This window comes from Gossypium hirsutum, chromosome D02 (genome assembly GCF_007990345.1).
Source record: "Gossypium hirsutum isolate 1008001.06 chromosome D02, Gossypium_hirsutum_v2.1, whole genome shotgun sequence".
Lineage (NCBI taxonomy): Eukaryota > Viridiplantae > Streptophyta > Magnoliopsida > Malvales > Malvaceae > Gossypium > Gossypium hirsutum.
Genome location: NC_053438.1, coordinates 53,125,962 through 53,147,066, shown reverse-complemented (window position 1 = coordinate 53,147,066; position 21,105 = coordinate 53,125,962). Strand labels below are relative to the sequence as shown.

General features: G+C 34.8%; 1 protein-coding gene across 1 annotated transcript; it reads left to right on the top strand.

The window, feature by feature from the left end:
• Positions 1-9,530: 9,530 nt before the first annotated feature.
• On the top strand, positions 9,531-20,842 carry LOC107909928 (uncharacterized). Its single transcript, XM_016837637.2, has 2 exons — positions 9,531-10,460; positions 20,737-20,842. The coding sequence occupies exons 1-2, from the start codon at positions 10,013-10,015 to the stop codon at positions 20,754-20,756; spliced, it is 468 nt and encodes a 155-aa protein (XP_016693126.1). The 5' UTR covers positions 9,531-10,012; the 3' UTR covers positions 20,757-20,842.
• Positions 20,843-21,105: the final 263 nt, after the last annotated feature.

Below are 21,105 nucleotides of genomic sequence, written 5' to 3'. Positions count from 1 at the left end.
CGCATGTTTATTTCGTAGTTAAGAATTTGAAAAGAATTAGAATTGTTTTAAATATTTGTATAAAAAAATTTATATGAGTGAAAAATATTTTATATTAAAAAATATATTTATAAAATTATTTTGATAAATGTTTATAGGTGAAATGGTAAGAGATTTTTATACGAATTAATTGGTTTTGTATTTGATTTTCAAATAATAATTTTTAATTGTTTTATTTTAAAAATATATAAAAATATGAAAAAATAAAAATATCTTTATAAATATATTATTTGCCTCTTTTAAAATAAAAATATTTTAATAAATTTACAATTAAATTAGTGTCAATTTTGAATTATGCTGCAAACTTAATCCACCATTATATATATAATATAACTAACTTTTTATTTTTTGTCATTCCTTAATAATTAATATATTTTAATATTATCTCTTATATATATTATTTTATTCAATGCAATTTTGGCATAGTCAGTAAAGGTAAAGGTCCTAAATCTTAGCATCTAGTTTCGAGATCCATCAAACTCAATTATATGTACGTGTATCCAAGTCCCACCATGTGTTGTTTGTTGTCAAGAATAAATCTCAAAACTACATATGAATCTTGGTTCGATGTGTAATATGATATATGAACTTTGATTTAGTACAATTATACACTTGAAACTTTGATTGTGGTTCAAATGTATACATGAAACTTTACTTTTAATCTAATTATACATATTTAAAAGAATAAATACATAAATTTATTTTTATATTAGATATATAATTTCTTGTCTTAATGTCTACTTAAAATGGTGTCATATCGATAAGTATTTTATTAATTGGTAAAATTTGAATTAAAAAGAAGTCTTAAAAAATTGTCATGTGTCCTTTTTTTAGTATTTTACTATATTTCTATAGTACACTTGTCAACTCATTAGCCATGTTTGTGGAGTCTAAAAACTCCACTAGTAAGGTACCTAATATTTTCTCCTAAATTAATACTCCATGTATAAAATTGTACAAAATCAAAGTTTATGTATAGCATTACACATTGAATCAAAGTTCATATATAGTTTTGAGATTTATCATTTTATTGCCATGTGTGGGTTTTAGTTCAGTTGATCAATTTTAGTCTATTTGTGTTGAAATTATTTAATTCTACACTTTAATCCAATTTTTAGTCTATCTGTATTGTAATTATGTGATCCTACACTTTGTGGTTGTTGGGATATGTCCTCGTATTTGTATTTTGATTTTATTTGTAAACTTTCAAAAAAACATATATTATATTTTAATTATTTAGTAATGTCGTGTTTACATATATTAGTTTCTAATATCACATGTGTTTCATGTGATTTTTTTTGTAGATAAAAACAACCTAAAACGGAAACCAAAGATTACATTAATTTTTCAAAGCGTTAACATAGTCCACTTTGACTAAATCTTGAACTGACTATGGAGGATCTCCAAACTATTGAATCTCTGTGAATTTTGTCGCCATAAACTTAGCTATATGGTCAGCAACTATATTCTGTGATGTCGGAATGTGATAAATAATAATATTTCAGTTACGATTTAACAAGACTATGAATAATATATTTTTAATTACTATAATTAGTGCAAAGTAATATTTATTATTCGAATTATTTAAATAATTAAAATACATTAATTTATTAAACAATTCAAATATTATATAATAATAAATTCAAATCATATTCAATATACAATATAATTTTGCTTCATATAATTAATACAAAGCAACATTATTCAAAATAATAACTAATAAACATAATTAACATTTATAAATTATTTTCATCATTTAAATATAGTGCTAATAAAAAGTTCATATTTATTACTAAAGCATTTGCACAAATTATATAAAACAAAATTGATATGTTTTAAATTAAACTCTTCACTATTCAACTTTTTTAGTAGTCAATAAATTGATCATAATAATTCGTAAATAATTGCACAAACTGTCTTGAATTGTATTGCCTTAGGACCAGCAAAGGTGCATATCCGACGGCTCCCCAGATCCCAAGCAACAAAACCCAGTCAAAGCTTACACAACGGTAGAGAATTCCATCAGGAATCAACTAAGGAGCTCTCCATTCCACATCATCCTCTTGAAGATTTTGCAGAATTGCTATCCAATTTTCTTCTGATATATCGTCCCTTCTAGGGGTAGCCACTATTTCCTTTAACGGGGAATAATGCTCAGAGAAAACCCGATACGAAACTTTTTCCACCTTCCAGAAATGACTATGGAACCAGTCTATCAACAGTTGTGCACAACCTATAAATCTACCTTCACCAGCTCGCCTACACGCATTCAAAGATCTAAACGTTTCAGCCAAAATCGCAAGAACAGGTGTGACCCCTTTACCCAACCGATCAACAAGGTCTGAAACAGCTTCGTCAACATGCCCCAGTGCCATTGGGAAAATCACTAATTCGTAGATACTCAAAGCAAACACATCAACCTTCTTTTTTACAGCAGGATGTGCTAGGATCAAGTCTCGCAAATTCCTCCATGGGATACATTTACACTCGCCCTTCTGTTTAATCCTGGCCGTGATCCATTGTTCGCTCATTCCCGTAATACTCATTAATTTCTTCCAAAATGTGGGGACATACGCAGCTTTGGAATATGCTTTATCAATCTGAAGCCTAGGGCAGTGCAGTAAAGCCGTATATTCCTCTACTATAGGCACCAAATCTACATTCCCAAAAGTAAAACAACTATATGCAGGATTCCAATATTGAGCGAGAGCGCGAAACAGTCGTTCATCCACCTTGATATTAAGTAGATGCGGCAAGTCCCCATAATTAGAGTAGAACAACTGCTTGGTTTCATCATCCCACCGATCCCAAATCTCACTCAACTCCTGAAGGCTATTTTGCGTCACACTAATACGAGTGTAGTCCCAAAGCTCTGACACATAATCCTTAGCTAGACTGTCTCCCTTTTCCAATTGCACTTTCTGTGACCATATACGGACAATGGCATTGTCTTCCACTTTATCAAGAAAATCATTTGCCATGACAATTTTCTAATTTGGTAACTGAACTCGAATCGACACTCATTGAAATATGTAATGACATGCAACATATCAACAAAACGAAAACAAGTCAATATAACACCACAACAATTCAAAGCAAGTATAAGAAAACCAAGCACCTATCCGGGTAATCGCTAGAGGTTGGAACAATTCTAACCAGGTTGGTTTCTTAAGTCAACTACATGAGGTTTGGTTCTAGAGTCAAGGTACCTGAACCAGCAGATTCCTCGATCTTTTCCCATTATAGGCTCATATAGACCGAGTTCGGTTTAGGGGAATACATTTCCCTATGGCTGCACGGAGATGAAAATCTCACGAAGACATAGGTACGGATGTATCCCGAAAGCGATTCAGTATCCTGCACGGAGGTGAAAACCTCACGAAGGAGTAGCTTCTCACTCCCACTTAAAAGGACAAGATTAAACAGTCTTATGCAATATGATGCCAAAATATACAACTCAATTTACAATAATCACGCAAGCAAATGCAAAGAAAAGATTGTAATTTTTCAAATCAATTTTTGACGATAAGACAGAAAACAATCAATTTTACGGCTTGACTCTCTTGGTTTCCCCAGCGGAGTCGCAAAGCTGTCGAAACCATTTTTAAGTTTAAAAAAACAAAAATGGGAATCGATTTTGAAAATGGGAATGTGGAGTCGCCACCGATCTTTTATTAAGGTGTGATCGGTTCACCATTAAAAATAAATTTTAGGTCTGCGAGATTTGAAAAAATAGGTCCGGGAGTCGGTTACGCACGAGGAAGGGTTAGCACCCTTGTAACGCCCAGTATTGGTACCGAATCGATTATTTAATGTCTTAGTGTCAAAACTTAAAAAGATTTTAGAAAACAATCATTTGAAAGGAAAATTTTAATAATCGGATTGGAAAATATGACTTACCCACTTTAAAGAAATAAATCGTCACACTCAGTGAGTTAGAGCGCAAAGATTCAATCTTCGAAGTTAGATTTGTCCCCTTTTTTAAAATTTAAAAATTCATACATTTTGAGAAGGATATTTGGTTATTTAGATCAATCGAGAAAATCGAAACCCAGTAAGTTAGGGTTTAATTTTTTTAAAATTCCTAAACACCAAATATTTCCTTTACTAAAAACGAGATAACAAAATGTCACATCCAATAAGTTAGGACCCAACATTTTGAAATCTAGAGAATTTTATTTTAAAAAATACGTCTTAAAAAGAAATGGATACTTGATGATATAAATTCATCGAGAAGAATTGAGGCCCAGTAAGTTAGGGCACAATTCTCTCGAGAATTATTTAACACCAAACCCCCTTTTTGAATTTCGAAATGAAACGATTATAATATTTTAATGAAATGGAATTCTTACAAACGACATGATTGATTAACAATATACAAATCAAATGATGAACAACAAATTAATTCTACAATTTGGAGTAATTAAACGTATGATGCATCAACATTAATAATCAAATAACCAATAATCCATCTTACAAATGACCAAAATAAATATAAAAATAGTTTAATTGCAAAACCAATTGAAATAATCAAAAAAAAGTAAAATTTTAAAACATAAAAAGAAAATTTCAAATTATAACATATTTTATAAATATGGATATATATTAAAATAATTTCGTATGAATTATGCATTTAGTAATCAGATTATATTATTGTAAAAAAATCAAAATTAAAAATAAAATGATTAAATATATATACAAAATTGATTTGTTAAAGAAATCTTTTAAATCAAGATTGAATATAAAATGTATTTTTATTTTTATTTTTTTAAAAACAATAATCAACCAATTTTAAAACGAGGCTTAAATAAAATTAAAACGAAGAGGGGAAACAAAATTAAATAAAATACGATAACTTAGCATTAATGCATGACGAGACCAAAATATATAATACGGACTAAAATAATAATTTACTACATTTTAAACTATCATAATAATAAATTTTAGACATTATTAAAACTAAATATTATAAGTAATGTTAAAATCTATGATATATGAAAATAGGATTAGTCATATATATAAAGAAATATTGTTGAAATAAATAAAAGTGAATTTGTATTAAATCGAAATTTATTCCAAAATTGAGGGACCGATCCAGCAATTAAATACAAGTATCAAAATAATCTCAATTATCCACAAAACGGTGCCGTTTAAAACTGGACCTGAATGAACACAGAACTAAATGTATGGTGCAAATTATGAGCAAATAAAGAAATCAATTTACAAATGCAGTAAACACAGAGGGACCTGTCGAATAAATAAACCAAAAGCTTCAAAACGCGCGGATCCTTCTCGGACTGGGTCACCGCTCAGATCGGGTCAGTAAACAACGCCGTTTACACTTGGGTTTAAATGAATACAGAAACAAATACACAATACCGATTACAAATAATGAAAGAAATCCAATCACAATTGCAGTAAACGTAGAGGGACCCTTAGAATAAATAAACCAAACGACCTATGAAACACGGATCCTTCCCGGACCGGGTCACAGTTGGGTCGGGTATTCAGAACGGTGCTGTTTAGGAGTCATTGGATTGACTCTAAACGACGGCGCTTTAATGGCCCCCCTTTTAAACCGAAATAAATCCTAAACTGCCTATCAGTTTCGCTAAAACAAACTTAGGCTAAAATGAAAAAAGAAAAAAAATGTGCCACTCTGCACACTAAGGGCGCTCAAGCGTCCTCCGATCCAAGCCTGGTCTCCGATGACGACGGAGAAGGCTCGAATCGCCACCAGGTAACTTCTAACCCCTTTTTTGTTATTTCCCTTGTTAACAAACACTCAGTGAAACCGAAACGAAAAAAGAAGAACGAAACAAACTGTGAATGAGAGAAAAAAAGAAGAAGAACCTAGAAAATCACCTCTTTAGTATTTCGATCTTTGATTCTGAATGCGTAAAAAAAATTACAGCACTCAAATCGGTCTTCTTATAGCCCGATTTCCAGAAAATAGAAAAAATAGAGAATAAAAATGAATCAAAATATTCCTATATATGTTATTTTCCTATTTGCTGTTGTTTTCGTGTGTCTTTTTTGCAGGTACTCGGCTAGCCTGGAAGTACGGAGGTGGCCGTACGGAGGTGTGCGTGGCTCGGCGCAGCGTATGGAGGCATGGCATGTAGCGGCGTGGCACGTGGCGGTGGCGCACGTGCGAGGGAAGACCCTGGTGGCTGCGGCGTTGAAGCTTGCTACAAGCTGCTAGGGTTTTCTGATTTTGGTCTTTAGGGCTTAGGTGGTTTGGGCCATGTAAACTGGGTTAGAGTATTTTAGGCTCGGGTTTGATGTAATTTGGGCTAATGGGTTTTGGGTTTAATTTTCGATTTGGGCCCTATTATACCTGCTGTAATGGACTGTGGACATTTTAAGATTTTGGGTTTATTTTATTTTGGTTTATTTTTGTTTATTTATTTCTAATTTAGGTCGGGCAAATTTGGGTTATTACAGCTGTAATACCCTATTTCTGCCCAGCCCAAAATCACAAACAAAATTAAGCTAAATAAAAAATTAAAAGTCCAAAAATAGCACAGTCCATTTACAAAACTATTAATCCATTTAAAACCCAAATGGCCCAACTCTACCCTAACTTGAAATACCAACCTAAACCCAACTCGGTTGCACAAGCCTAACACCCAGTAGCCTATTACATTTCAGAAAACAGAAACCCTAGGGTTTCTAACTCCCCCTTCAGCCGCCAACGCCAACACACGTCCGCTCCTCCCACACGCTCCACGCCACGTCCACTGCCCCGTACGGCCGTACCTGCACAAGCAGACAAGACAAAACGAACACAAAACAACAGCAAATGAGAGCAAAGGGCAGAAGATAGGCAATATTATTCTGTAATTTTCTTTTTATTTTGATTCTATCATTTTTTCGGATATAAGGCCACTTTCAAAATTTGTAAGTTTTTTCAGACAAAGGGAAATATATCAAAAAAAGAGAAATCAAAGATCGATTGAGTTTTTCTCAAAGGTGGTTCTTTTTCTATTTTTTTCTTTCTTTGCATTTTTTTCTGTTCTTTCATTTTTCGTATACATAGATATAAACGAAAAGAGGGGGGAGAATTGAATGTAAAAAAAAAGAGGGAGACATACTGAAATAAAAAAACACAGAAATAAAAAGATCGACTGATCCTTTTTCAGAGATGATTCTCAGTTTTTATTTTCCTTCATCGTTTCATTTTTACGCAAAATACTAGAAAGGGAAAGAGAAGTAAAGATTTACCTTTAGGACGGCCGTCGCATCCCTGCCCGCTTCGTCGCGATCGGAGTTTGGACGGGGATCGTGAGTTTCTGAACGGTGGCATGTTCGAGCGGCGGCAGAAGCTAGGGCAAAACTCTAGCAGAGAAATAGAAGCAGTCTTTTTCTTTTTTGGGCGTATGTTACTTATATTTTTTTAATGAAAATTTTGTTTAAATAATAAGCAATACGACGCCGTTTTTGAGACAAGGGCTCCAACACCAAAACGGCACCGTTTGGTTTCTTGACCCTCGCGGTGACCCGACCCGGGGAGGATCCGCGTGTTTTGTTTCAATGGCCTATTTACGTGTTTGGTCCTTCTATTTTTTGGATTTACTTCAATTTAATCTTTTTTGTTTTTTTAATTTTGCCACATAATTCGATATTGTTTTCAATTTCGTCCTTTTGTCAGTTGAGGAGACGAACGTTCGAAATGACGCCGTTTCCGATGATCTGACTTGATTGCCAGATAGGATTTGTGTGTTTAATTTCTGTTCTAGTCCCTCTAATTTTAAATGAGTTTCAATTCGGTCCCTCTCATTTCATTTTATTGCATATCTGCACTTTGACTTTCTGTTTTAATTTTAAATTAGCTCTTTTATATATACTGTTTTTTTACTACAAATTAAATGCTCTTATTATTATTTAAATTATTATATTTATTATTATTATCGTTATAATTGTCAATAATATTATTTGTACTAATTTACGTACATTTATTTACCTCTTTATATATATATATATATATTTTTTCTTATTATGTGTTAATATTTGAAGTTTTTATACTATCATATATTAGTATCCCATTTCATTATATTTTATTGGTCCTATAAATAACCATTTTAGAGTTATTATACATTTGTTTTATCCTATTCTGTATTATTGCTTTAAAATCATGGTGTATTATTATTCCAAAGTTACTATGTATTATTATTTAGAGTTATCTTACATTTATTTTATTGTTTTAATTATAATTTGTACATATTTTAATGTTTTCATTTTGTTTATAAGATTTTTCTTTACATTTTACTATGTTTTTAAATTGTTCTTTATAAAAATAAAACTCTCATATAGTATTATTTTATACTTTCTCATTAACATATAATAAATTATTTTATTTTTATACGTATGGTATTGTTTTACATCATTATATCAACTTTGAGTTCATTTTAAATGAGTTTATATATTTGTAAAAGATATTTTTTATTTTATTTCGGTATGTATAACATGTGATATGAAATCATAGTATTCATGTGCTTTGTATTGCTTGCTCGTATCTATTGATTCTTTTTCGTTCATTAGTGTACATTTTAATTTACGAATCACCATTCCACGTTGTACGTTATTATTTCATTGTTTTTAAGACTATGTTTAATATTATTTAAATATCAAGATCATTTTGTACAAAAGTCTTTCAAAACAACACAAAGTTCGATATTTGGAATCTTCGAAAGAATTAAGCCCTAACGTATTGGGTTCTGATTTTCCTCGTTGAATCTAAATAATCGAGATTATTATTTAATCAAAACACATAAATAAAAAAAACCTGTTCTCGGGAATTCAATACGTCGTGTCCTAACGCATTGCATATGACATGTTGTTTTCTTGAGGCGAGGATTTTTCTAATAAATGAAAATAAAGGCCATATTTGATATTTAGGAGTTTTGTGAAATCGAGCCCTAACTTACTGGGTTTTGATTTTCTCATTTGGCCCAAATAATCAAATACCCTTCTCAAAATGCATAAGTTTTAAAGGTCAAGAGATAAATTTAATTTTGAGGATTTAAAATGTCGCAATCTAACTTACTGAATGTGACAATTTATTTCTTTGAAATAAGTGAGCCTCATCATCCAATTCATTTTATTCAAGATAAAAGGATCGTATTTAAAATCTTTTCAAAATTTCGACATTAAGACATTAAACAATTAATTCGGTACCAATTTTGGGCGTCACGAGGGTGCTAACCATTCCTCGTGTGCAACCGACTCCTGAACCTGTTTTCTCAAAATTTGCAGACCTAAAATTATTTTCAAGGTGATCCGATCACACCTTAATAAAAGATCGGTGGCGACTCCCAATTTTCATTTTCAAAATCGATACCAATTTTTCAAATTTCAAAAAATGGTTTCGACAGGCTGGGGAAACCAAGAGAGTCAAGCCGTAAAATTGATTGTTTTCTGTCTTATCGTCGAAAATTGATTTGAAAAATTACAATCTTTTCTTTGCATTTGCTTGCATGATTATTGTAAATTGAGTTGTATATTTTGGCATCATATTGCATAAGACTGTTTAATCTTGTCCTTTTAAGTAGGAGTGAGAAGCTACTCCTTCGTGAGGTTTTCACCTCAGTGCAGGATAGTGAATCGCTTTCGGGATACATCCGTACCTATGTCTTCGTGAGATCTTCATCTCCGTGCAGCCATAGGGAAATGTATTCCCTTGAACCAAACTCGGTCTGTATGAGCCTATAATGGGTGAAGATCGAAGAATCTGCTGATTCAGGTACCTTGAATCTAGAACCAAACCTCATGTAGTTGACTTAAGAAACCAACCTGATTAGAATTGTTCCAACCTCTAGCGATTACCCGGATAGGTGCTTAGTTTTCTTATACTTGCTTTGAATTGTTGTGGTGTTATACTGACTTGTTTTCGTTTTGTTGATATGTTGCATGTCATTACATATTTCAAGAAGTGTCGATTTGAGTTCAGTTACCAAATTAGAAAATTATCATGGCAAACGATTTTCTTGATAAAGTGGAAGACAATGCCATTGTCCGTATATGGTCAGAGAAAGTGCAATTGGAAAAGGGAGACAGTCTAGCTAAGGATTATGTGTCAGAGCTTTGGGACTACACTCGTATTAGTGTGAAGCAAAATAGCCTTCAGGAGTTGAGTGAGATTTGGGATCGGTGGGATGATGAAACCAAGCAATTGTTCTACTCTAATTATGGGGACTTGCCACATCTACTTAATATCAAGGTGGATGAACGACTGTTCCGCGCTCTTGCTCAATATTGGAATCCTGCATATAGCTTTTTTACTTTTGGGAATATAGATTTTGTGCCTACAATAGAGGAATATACGGCTTTAGTGCACTGCCCTAGGCTTCTGGTTGATAAAGCATATTCCAAAGCCGCGCATGTCCTAACATTTTGGAAGAAATTAATGAGTGTAATAGGCCAATTTTGGCCTGGTTAAAAAATCATTTATGCAGCCCAAATAATTCGGCCCAATAAGGCCCAAATTCTAACCTAATTACCAGGCCCAATTGGCCTAAGGTAACAGAAACTCTAGCAGCGGTTTTTTTTCTTCTTCAGTGCCGTAGCAATCGCCCCACGTTCAGCAGCTTTTGCACACGTCGCACGCCCCTTCCACGACCTCGGCACCTGTAAAAAACAGATTGAAATAGCAAATAAATAGGGTATGGCGCAACAATAGTTGAGGCGGGGGGGATGACGAAAAAAACAAGAAAAAGGAGCTAATAGGATTTTGTTTTAGATTGAAACAAGAAATAGTGGAAAAAATCAGTGTAAAACGATATACAAAAAAGAAAAATAAGAATACAACAGTTGACTTGGAAGGTGATTGTCTTTTCGTTCTCTTTCTATTGTGTTCTTGTTTCTTATTTTCAGGGTCATTTTCTTTTTAAAATAAACAAAATAACAAAAAAGAGAGGAGGAGTTACTTACCTGCGAAGTTTGCTGCCTGAATCAGGGTCGGCGGCGGAGCTTTGACGGCGGCGGCGTGGGGGCGCTAGGGTTGAATCCCTAGCAGAGAAAATTTCCCCCTTTCCCCTCTGTTTTGTTTTTTAAAAGAAAAAGGAAAAAATGAAGCAGAAACGTTTTTGAAGGAAAGTTTTTTTGGTTTTATTTTTAAAGCAAAATGGCACCGTGTGGACTTTATGCCAAGGTTCAATGGCTTATTTGCAGGATTTGTCCTCTGTTCTTTGAGGAGTGTTTAAATCAGTTTTTTTTTAAAATTGAGCCACATGTTTTATGTTTGTTTCACTTCGGTCTTTATTGAAACACAACGTTTTGCGAGAGTGGATTAATTTCCTTTTTAGTCCCCATTAGTTGTATGCGTGTTCAATAGAGTTCGCGCATTTATGTTTATTTCGAATTTGCCTTTAAATTTCTGTTTGGATTACAAATTGGTCTTTTTGTCATTTTTATACTATTATTATTAGTATTAGTATTAGTATTAGTATTTTATATTATTATAATTGTTATTATTATAACTATGTATTTATGAAAATACTTTTAAAATATATGTACATATCGTGTTTATAATTTATATATATACCTATATGCGTACATTTTTTTATATTTTACAATTTATATATGTATATATATTTAACTATTTTTATTTTTGTTTTTTTTGTTTTTTTTTCACAAAGATGTATGCATATATACATTTTATAATATATATGTATTTTCTATATTTTATAATCCATACATGCATACATTCATATAATATGTATACACATACACTTTTTTTATTTTAAATTATTATAAATATATATATTTTATTGCATATGTCATTTTTTATATATACATATTATATTTATATATATACATATTTTAGTATATATGTATACATATTTTCATAACTTACTTATGTATATGTCATAATTATACATTTTTTTTATTTTGTAAATATATATGCATATTATATATATTTTTTATACTTATGTTATTTTCATAACTTTTATATGCATGAATATGTATATACATTGAACCTTTGCAATACATATATATGTATAATTTAAAATTAAAGTAATGGTTTCATGTTATACATTAATATTTTATCATATTTTTGAAGAAAATATATTTTAGATCAAAATATTAAAATCATTTTTTGATTCAAAGGATTTTAAAATAAAAGCGATATTCAAGGTTCGGGATTTTTGAGGAAATTGAGCCTTAACGTATTGGGTTCCGATTTTCTTTGTTAATTCTAGATAACCGAGAATATTCTTTCTTTGAAGTGCATCAGTATAAAAATCATTTTCGGGAACTTAATTTGTGGTGTCCTAACGTATTGGGCATGACATATTACTTTCTCGAAATGAAGATTTTCTTTAAAAGCTAAAAAGCGATATTCAAAGTTCGGGGATTTTGAGAAATTGTACCCTAATGTATTGGGTCATGATTTCATCGCTTGACTTGAACAATTGATTATTCTTTTCAGATTTCATCATTTTGAGTTTTTCTAAAAAATCTTTTTAACCCTCGACGCTAAGACACTAAATAATCAATTTGGTACCAATTTTGGGCGTTGCGAGGGTGCTAACCCTTCATCGTGCGTAACTGACTCCCGAACCTAATTTCTCAAATTTCATAGACCAAAATTATTTTTAAGGTGAGCCGATCACACCTCAATCACGGATCGGTGGCGACTCCAATTTTATTTTAAAGTCGACAACTAAATTTTTGTTTTCAAAAAAATGGTTTCGACAACTTGGCGACTCCGCCGGGGAACTAAGAGAGTTGAGCCAGAAATTGATTATTTTGTGTCTTTTTGTCGAAAATCAAATTTTGTTTTAAATTTCATGATTTCTTCTTTTGCATTCATTGGTTTTCATTCTCACATGTTTGCTTGATTGGCTTAAGTCTGTTAGCTTATTTGCATTTTGCATCTCATAAAATCGATTATTTTTCCCATTTTAGGTGGGAGTGAGAAGCTAGTACTTCGTGAGGTTTTCACCTCCGTATAGGATAGTGGATCGCTTTCGGGATATATCCGTACCTATGCCTCCGTGAGACCTACGTCTCCGCATAGTCATAGGGAAATGTATTCCCCTGAATTGAACTCGGTCTATATGAGCCTATAATGGGTGAGGATCGAGGAATCTGCTGGTTCGGGTACCCTTACCTTAGAAACCAAACCACATATAGTGAACCATAAGAACTCACCCTAGGTAGAATTACTCTTAACCTTAGTAGATGCCTAATTAGGAGGTTTTTACTATTTCTTGGTTGTATTATATTTAATTGCTACTGAATTTTATATGTTTTACTCTGGTTGCATGGCATTACCATCACATGGCATTTCATTTTAAAAAGGCGTTGGATCGTATTCGATTGCGAGATAGAAAGCTTATCATGGGAAATGGGTTTCTTGATAGAGTGGAGGATAATGCGACTGTCCGAACTTAGGCTGAAATCACACAGCGCGAAAAAGGTGATAGCTTGGCCGAGGGGTACATATCAGAATTATGGGGCTTCACCCGTGTCAGCTTAACCCAGAACAACTTGCAGGAGTTGAAAGAGATTTGGAATCAGTGGAGTAATGAGGTTAGGCAGTTATTTTATTCAAATTATGGGGATTTGCCTTATTTACTTGATATGAAGGTGGGTAAGCGCCTCTTTCGAGCTCTCGCACAATTTTGGAACCCCGCTTATAGTTGCTTCACGTTTGGGAGGGTTGACTTAGTGCCTACAATAGAGGAATACACGGCTTTACTTCGGTGTTCGAGGATTCAAGTGGACAAGGTTTACTCGAAGGCTGTAAATACATTGACCTTTTCGAAAAGGCTAGTGAGTATAGACGGGATGAGTGAGCAGTTGGTTATGGCTCAGATCAAGCAAAAGGGGGATAGCAAGTGCATTCCTTAGAAAAATTTGAAGGACCTCATTCTAGCGCACCCAGATCGAAGAAGAAGGTTGATATCTTTGCTTTAAGTATATATGGTTTGGTTGTGTTCCCTAGGGCTTTGGGGCATGTTAATGAGGCGGTCACTGACTTATTTGATCGGCTTGATAAGAGAGTTACACCAATCTCGGCAATTTTGGCAGAAACCTTCCGGTCATTGAATGCATGCCGGAGAGCGGGAGAAGGTAGATTTATTGGATGTGCCCAGCTCTTACTTGCGTGGTTCCACAGTCACTTTTGGAAAGTTGATAAAGTTTTGCATCAGGTCTTCTCTGACAATTATTCACCATTGAAGGAGATAGTGGCTACACCAAGGAGGGATAGTGGCTACACCAAGGAGGGATGACATCTCGGAGGAGAAGTGGATGGCTATTTTTCAGAATTTGCATGAGGAAGATGTCGAGTGGAGAGCTCCGTGGTTGCTTCCAGACGAGATCCTATATCGATGTGGGGGTTTTGATTGGGTTCATTTGATTAGAATTTTGGGAGCCATTGGTTATGCACCATTGCTAGTATTAAGACAATACAGGTCAAGGCAGTTCGTGCCTGTAACTCAGGGATTGGCTGAGTGTGAGTTCTCGTATAGGGGCGATGGTTACAAGAGGAGAGCTTGTGAGATGGTCAGTGCATGGAATCAGACTCACCGAATGAAGGGATTAGCTGTGGGTCCGATGACAACTCCCGAGTATGTCGAATGGTGGGCTAAGAAGATTAACGATAACATCCCTGGGCCGGGTTCAGAAAATAGTCAGTCGATAGAGGAGTATTTGCTTGTTGTCCCTACTGAGTTGGAAATCATAAAGCAAGACTTTGAAAGAAAAAATACAGAACTAGAGAAGAAAATAGAGCAAATAGAGGAAGAAAAAGTGAGTTTGAGACTGGATGTAGATGTTCAAAAGCTCGAGGCTAATAAATTAAGGAAGGGGACGAATAAGGCCGATGAGGAGCTAGATAGCTTGAAGACAGATTATAAGAAGATGCGTCTATCAATGAGGACTGCCGGGCTTGGAAAAACTTTAGAGTAGTGGCGTGAAGAGGTTCGAGAAGAAAGAAACAGGTCGGACTGGTGGGAAAGAAAATTTCAAGAGGTTCAAGCAAGGAACGAAGCATTAGAAAAGAGCTTGTTAGAGGGCCAAAAGGAAAAAAAGCGAGCTAAAAGACAGAGTGGTTGAGTTAGAAGGGTCTCTTCGTCAGCACAGAAGTCGAAATTTTGCAGTAGAGCTAAAGGCGAGTCTAAGCAAGATTGAAGAGATAAATAATAGAATAGAAGAGTTAGAAGCAGCATTGCGAAGTTGTGAGGTTCAGATTGAGCATCTAGAGGCAAAGAAAGGTCGTTAAAATGAGCAACTTCATTATTTCCAGAATCAAGTCAGAAATAAGGATCGTGTTATGGGAGAAGCTGTGGTTCAGGTTCGAGCAGTGACAGATCACCTACAAACTTTGGCAGTACAGACCGACGCGTTAAGTGTGAAGTATGAATTGGAGTCAGACCGGGGACAAGAGTTGGCCTTGTTGCTTAAAAAGATCAAGGTCTTAAGTATTAGGGAAAAGCCATATTTGTAGCCCATTCTATGTAAAGAGATTTATTTTCTAATAAAGTTTTCTGAAAGTAATTGAAATTAGAATCAACGTCTCTTTATGCATTCATTTCATGCATTCGCATTACATGACATCATATGCATTAAAATCCATTAAAAGAGCCTAATTAAGTAAAATTATTTCAGTTAAATTGGAAAATCAACACCCTCACAGCATTCAAACAAAGACTAGAGAAATGGACCAAAGTTTGGAGAAATTAGAGCAAATGCAAGTGCGGATGCAGGAACAATTGACCAAATTTCAACAAGATATGAGGAATCAGTTGTTAGAATTCTAAAGAAATATAATGTGCCAGTTAACCCAGTTATTGGCTAAAGGGTTAGAAAGAGGAAAGACCCTAGTGGTCTACTTTGGGGATAATAATGAGGACCCTACATATCCTTCAGGCTTCACCCAAGCACAACCAAATGCATATCCACAAAGGGTAATTGTTAACATCCGATCCCAATATCAGACCAGCACCTCGGCACCGGTGAATTTTCAGACTGGCTCAGGTTTCAACTCGATGGGCAATTTAACTAATCCTGTTGTCATTGATGATCAAACAGAAACAGAAAAGGCGAGGGTGGAGTTCCTAAAACAGTTTGAAGATCGTTACAAACGGAAGGGGCGAGAGTGGAACTCTCAAATCAATACTTGAAAGGCCCCAAGGAAGAAGGGGAATAATGGGGATAATGTAGGCAGATATTACAAGGGTCACTCAAAACCAGTCACTATAGGCCGCCCAAAGACAGAAATCACTAGCTGTCAGAGCCTTTTAAAGCGAGAATCTTACACGAAGACAAATGCAGAAGGGCCTCAGTTCACGCCTATACCGATGTCATATAGCGAGCTATACCAAAGCCTATTTAATGCACATGTGGTGTCCCCCTTTTATTTGAAACCAATGTTGTCCCCATTTCCTAAATGGTATAATGCAAATGCTCAGTGTGAATACCATGCAGGAATTACGGGGCATTCGATAGAAAATTGCACCGCTTTCAAGAAATTGGTTGAAAAACTCATCAATATGGACATTGTCAGATTTGAGGATTCATCGAGTACAGAAAATTCGCTACCCAATCACATTTGATAATGGGGTTAATGTAATGTACAAAGAAGTGTTGAAAGGCTTTCACATCAATACCTTATTTGAAGACAATTGAAAAGGGACCTTGTTAGATATCCACCCTTATAAACTTGGGAGTGTCCTAAATAATTAGATTGGAGAGGAATTCTCCGTAGTATCTAGAGCTTACTTAGAGTAATGTTCAAAACATACTTGTTGTTTTTAGCCTAGAGGCAATAAGAATTCCTTTGTGAAATAGGCTCATGTCTGATTGTCGTTATTTTAATGAAATGCATCCTTGCAATTATTTTTTCTTTCGGTCTTTTGAATAATTATTCTTCATTCTTTTAGATTTTCTTCCACATCATTCATTCATTCATAATCATATTGTACAAATAGTTCTTCGTAAATTTATACATTCTTTTGTATATTCTTTGGTATTTATTATGGGTCCCAAATATCAATGACGTGAGTGACGCTGCTACAGACTCAGAATCTCCTTTTGAGCAAGACATGTGTTTAGAGGGATCTTATGACTTTGAAGATGACATAAATCGTGGCCTATCTCCAGACTTGTTGAGGATGGTAGAACAGGAAGAGAAATAAATTTACCTTATGATGAGACAATGGAAATTGTAACCTTGAGGGAACATGCATAACCGGAGAAACAAAACAAGACATTGTTGAGTTACCTTAAGGGTTCAAAGATGTCATCGCATGGTTATACCAGTACGTGCCCGGGTTAAGTACTGATATCGTAATCTGAGCAACAACACGACGTCAAAAAATTATAGTATGCTCAAGATTAACATCATGAACGATGCAGTTAGAATTCTTTACTGGGGCAAAACCTTCTTCTTTTGTTTATCATAATTTTGCCCGTTGAAGTCAAGTTGTCGTTTCTCCGTATTTTTGTTGGATTTCATCCTAATTAAAGAGGAAGATCAAAAGTTTTTTCATCATAGTTAAATTTCACCCCAAAAGGCTCTATGAGAGAAACCTGATACCAAAGAAGATCTTTCGCATACAAAATAAAGTGGAAGATTTTATGGGGAAGACCTTATCTGGAATAATATTGATTCTGATTGAAAAGGGTGACCAGGACTTGCCTAATCTTATGAGTGCAGATTCAATAAAAAAAAAACAAACAAACAAAAAAAAACAAAAAAAGAGAGAAAAAAAACAAAGAAAAAAATCTCTGCTGGGGCAATGCCTTTCTCTTTAGCTTATTACGGTTTTTTCCATTAAAGTTGAAATTCTGTTTCTCCGGGTATTGGCTAAGCTGAAGTACGATGAAGATCCAATCTCGATTCTATCAGTTAAACTTAATTGAAGGAAAAAGACTAAAAGTTATTCGTCACAGTCAGATGTACCAAAAATAGGACAGCGCGAGGTTGCAATAAAAAGGTTCGTCCCAGAGAATTCCACGAGGGAGACCTGGTATTGAAAAAGATTCTTCCTCTACAAAAGGATTTTAGAGAAAAATGAGTGCAAAATTAGAAATATCCTTATGTTGTAAAGAAGACCTATTCCGGAGGAGCACTGATCTTGAGTGGGATGGATAGTAAAAAACTGGTCTAATCCTATGAACTCAGATTCAATCAAGAAATACTTCGCTTAAAGAAGGAGAGGACTTAGGTAAAAACTCACAAAGGGCACTTTGAGTCACAAAAAAAAACAAAAAAAGAGAAAAAAAAGATGATGTGAAAAAAATGACGAAAAAGTGAAAATGAAAAATGAAAAATGGAAAAAGTAAAAAATGGAGAGGCTAGGGTGAAAACTCATAAAGGGCACCTTAGACCAAAGGGGATTTGAGATGAAAATCCGAAAAGGGCGGCTCAAATTTTGATCAGAATGAGGCATATGGTGGTTTTGATATACCTGAATCAGCAGGAAAGGGTATGCGGTATCTGGGGCATCTAGTTTTCATACTATTTATATTAATATACTGTGGATCTCCTAAACACATGTCAAACTCAGAATGATTTTCAGCAAGTTTGTACAGAGAAGTTCAAGCTGCGGTATCTGGGGCATCTAGTTTTCATACTATTTATATTAATTTGCTTGTTCTTGGAATACTTCATTCTTTTTCAAGATACGTGTTCCCATTCCTTTTTTTATTTATCATCGATATTATATTTTTGTCGAGCCATGCTCCTAAATCAATTCTATTTTATTCATCGGTTTGTTTTTTTTGCAAGCATGTTGTATTAGAATAACGATTAATGGACTAATAAAACTTTCACAAGGGAAGTTTTGCATATTACTCTAGAAGTTTCTAAATAATATGGGAACCTGAAACAGGACTATTGTTTAGAACGCGTCAAGTTTAAAGGTTGAAATATTTAGGAAGGAAAAGACTAAATTGAGACTATCCCCTCAGATTTTGTTGTCAAAGCATTGATTGAACAAAATGAAAAGATGTCAGGTTGGTGACGAGGCTTAAATAAACAAGCAAGGAAGAATCACTAAGCAATAGAAAGGGGTTTACTTGGAGAAGAAAATCATTCATTTGTGCATAGGCATTTGGTATGACCCTGAGAACGATATAAAGGACCAAAGTGCTTCACATTGCGATGAGAGAAGATTGAGAGGCTAGATTTTTTTTACCCTTGGGTTACAGTGGGAGAAAGATGGTACAAATTTTGCGTCCCAGTAGATTGAACTTTGAAGTTTATAGTGGAGGCAATCTGATCAAGTGTTTCTTTGGAGAGACTAGCCAAGCAATAAGGTGTTGTGGCGCGCCAGTCGTAAAATCTTAATAAACTTTGAGTAATGACGACTTAAGAGGAATCATTCTCGAAAAAATAATATTCTACATTCATTCAAATGTCATTCATACATGTCTAGTTAGGAGCATTTGATTCATTTTAATCATGACATCCTAATCACTAGGCATAATTAGGTTTATAATTTGAATTATACATGTCGTATTCCCTAGAGAACAAACAGGTAAAACTTCAGCCTTATATTCTTGAATAGCAGTGGAGTAGGTTGAAAATAGTAGATTTTTTATTTCCTGGGTGTTGTAGCGGAGCAGATTGAAGCCACGGCGGCGAATCTTATCTCCCTAGCGTTAAGGCTTGGATTAGTTGAAGTGGAGCGGATTGAAGCTGTGGGCAGCGAATCCTATCTCTTTGGCATTGCAATTAAAAATATTGAAGCCACAATGGCGGATCTTACTTCCCTGGCAGTGCAGTGGAGCATATTGAAGTCACAACAGCGGATCTGGTTTCCCCGGCTACGCAATTAAAAAGATTGAAGCCACAACGGCGGATCTTACTTCCCTGGCGGTGTAGTAGAGCAGATTGAAGGCACAACGGCGGATCTGGTTTCTTCGACAGCGCAATTAAAAAGATTGAAGCCTCAACGGCGGATCTTACTTCCCTGGCTGTGTAGTGGAGCAGATTGAAGTCACAACGGCGGATCTGGTTTCCCCGACAGCGCAATTTAAAAGTTTGAAGCCACAACAGCAGATCTTACTTCCCTGGCGGTGCAGTGGAGCAGATTGAAGTCACAACGGCGGATTTGGTTTCCCCGACAGCGCAATTAAAAAATTTTTTGACGCCACAATAGCAGATCTTATTTCCCTGGCGGTGTAATGGAGCAGATTGAAGTTACAACGGCGGATCTGGTTTCTTCGACAGCGTAATTAAAAAGATTGAAGCCACAATGGCGAATCTTACTTCCCTGGCGGTGTAGTGGAGCAGATTCAAGTCACAACGGCGGATTTGGTTTCTTCGACAACGCAATTAAAAAGATTGAAGCCACAATGGCGAACCTTACTTCCCTGGCGGTACAGTGTAGCAGATTGAAGTCACAACGGCGGATCTGGTTTCTCCGACAGTGCAATTAGAAAGATTGAAACCATAACGACATATCTTACTTCCATGGCGGTGCAGTGGAGTGGACTTGAGGTAGCAAATTTTATTCTTTTGAGCAGACTGAAGACCCAAATCCTATCTCCTTAATGTTGTAGTAGAGTGGATCGAAGCACTAGTTCCTATACTGCTGAGAATGCAGTAGGATGGAATGACGCTACTTGAAGAAAAGAGTCCCGAAGTCCAATACAACGAGGCAAAATTAGCCATTACTAAAGTCTTTGCTCCGTTTTCATTACACTATAACGAGTAAAGAGGGGTAGCTGTAATAGGCCAATTTTGGCCTGGTTAAAAAATCATTTATGCAGCCCAAATAATTCGGCCCAATAAGGCCCAAATTCTAACCCAATTACAAGGCCCAATTGGCCTAAGGTAACAGAAACTCTAGCAGCAGTTTTTTTTCTTCTTCAGTGCCGCAGTAATAAATTGATTATTTTGTGTCTTTTTGTCAAAAATCAAATTTTGTTTTAAATTTCATGATTTCTTCTTTTGCATTCATTGGTTTTCATTCTCACATGTTTGCTTGATTGGCTTAAGTCTGTTAGCTTATTTGCATTTTGCATCTCATAAAATCGATTATTTTTACCCATTTTAGGTGGGAGTGAGAAGCTAGTCCTTCGTGAGGTTTCCACCTCCGTATA

Bases quoted from the DNA above. Each gene is read 5' to 3' on its own strand.
- LOC107909928 (XM_016837637.2), top strand. From the start codon at position 10,013: ATGGCAAACGATTTTCTTGATAAAGTGGAAGACAATGCCATTGTCCGT. The intron at 10,461-20,736 runs GCCAATTTTGGC...TAGCTGTAATAG, and splicing joins GAAATTAATGAGTGTAATAG to GCCAATTTTGGCCTGGTTAA.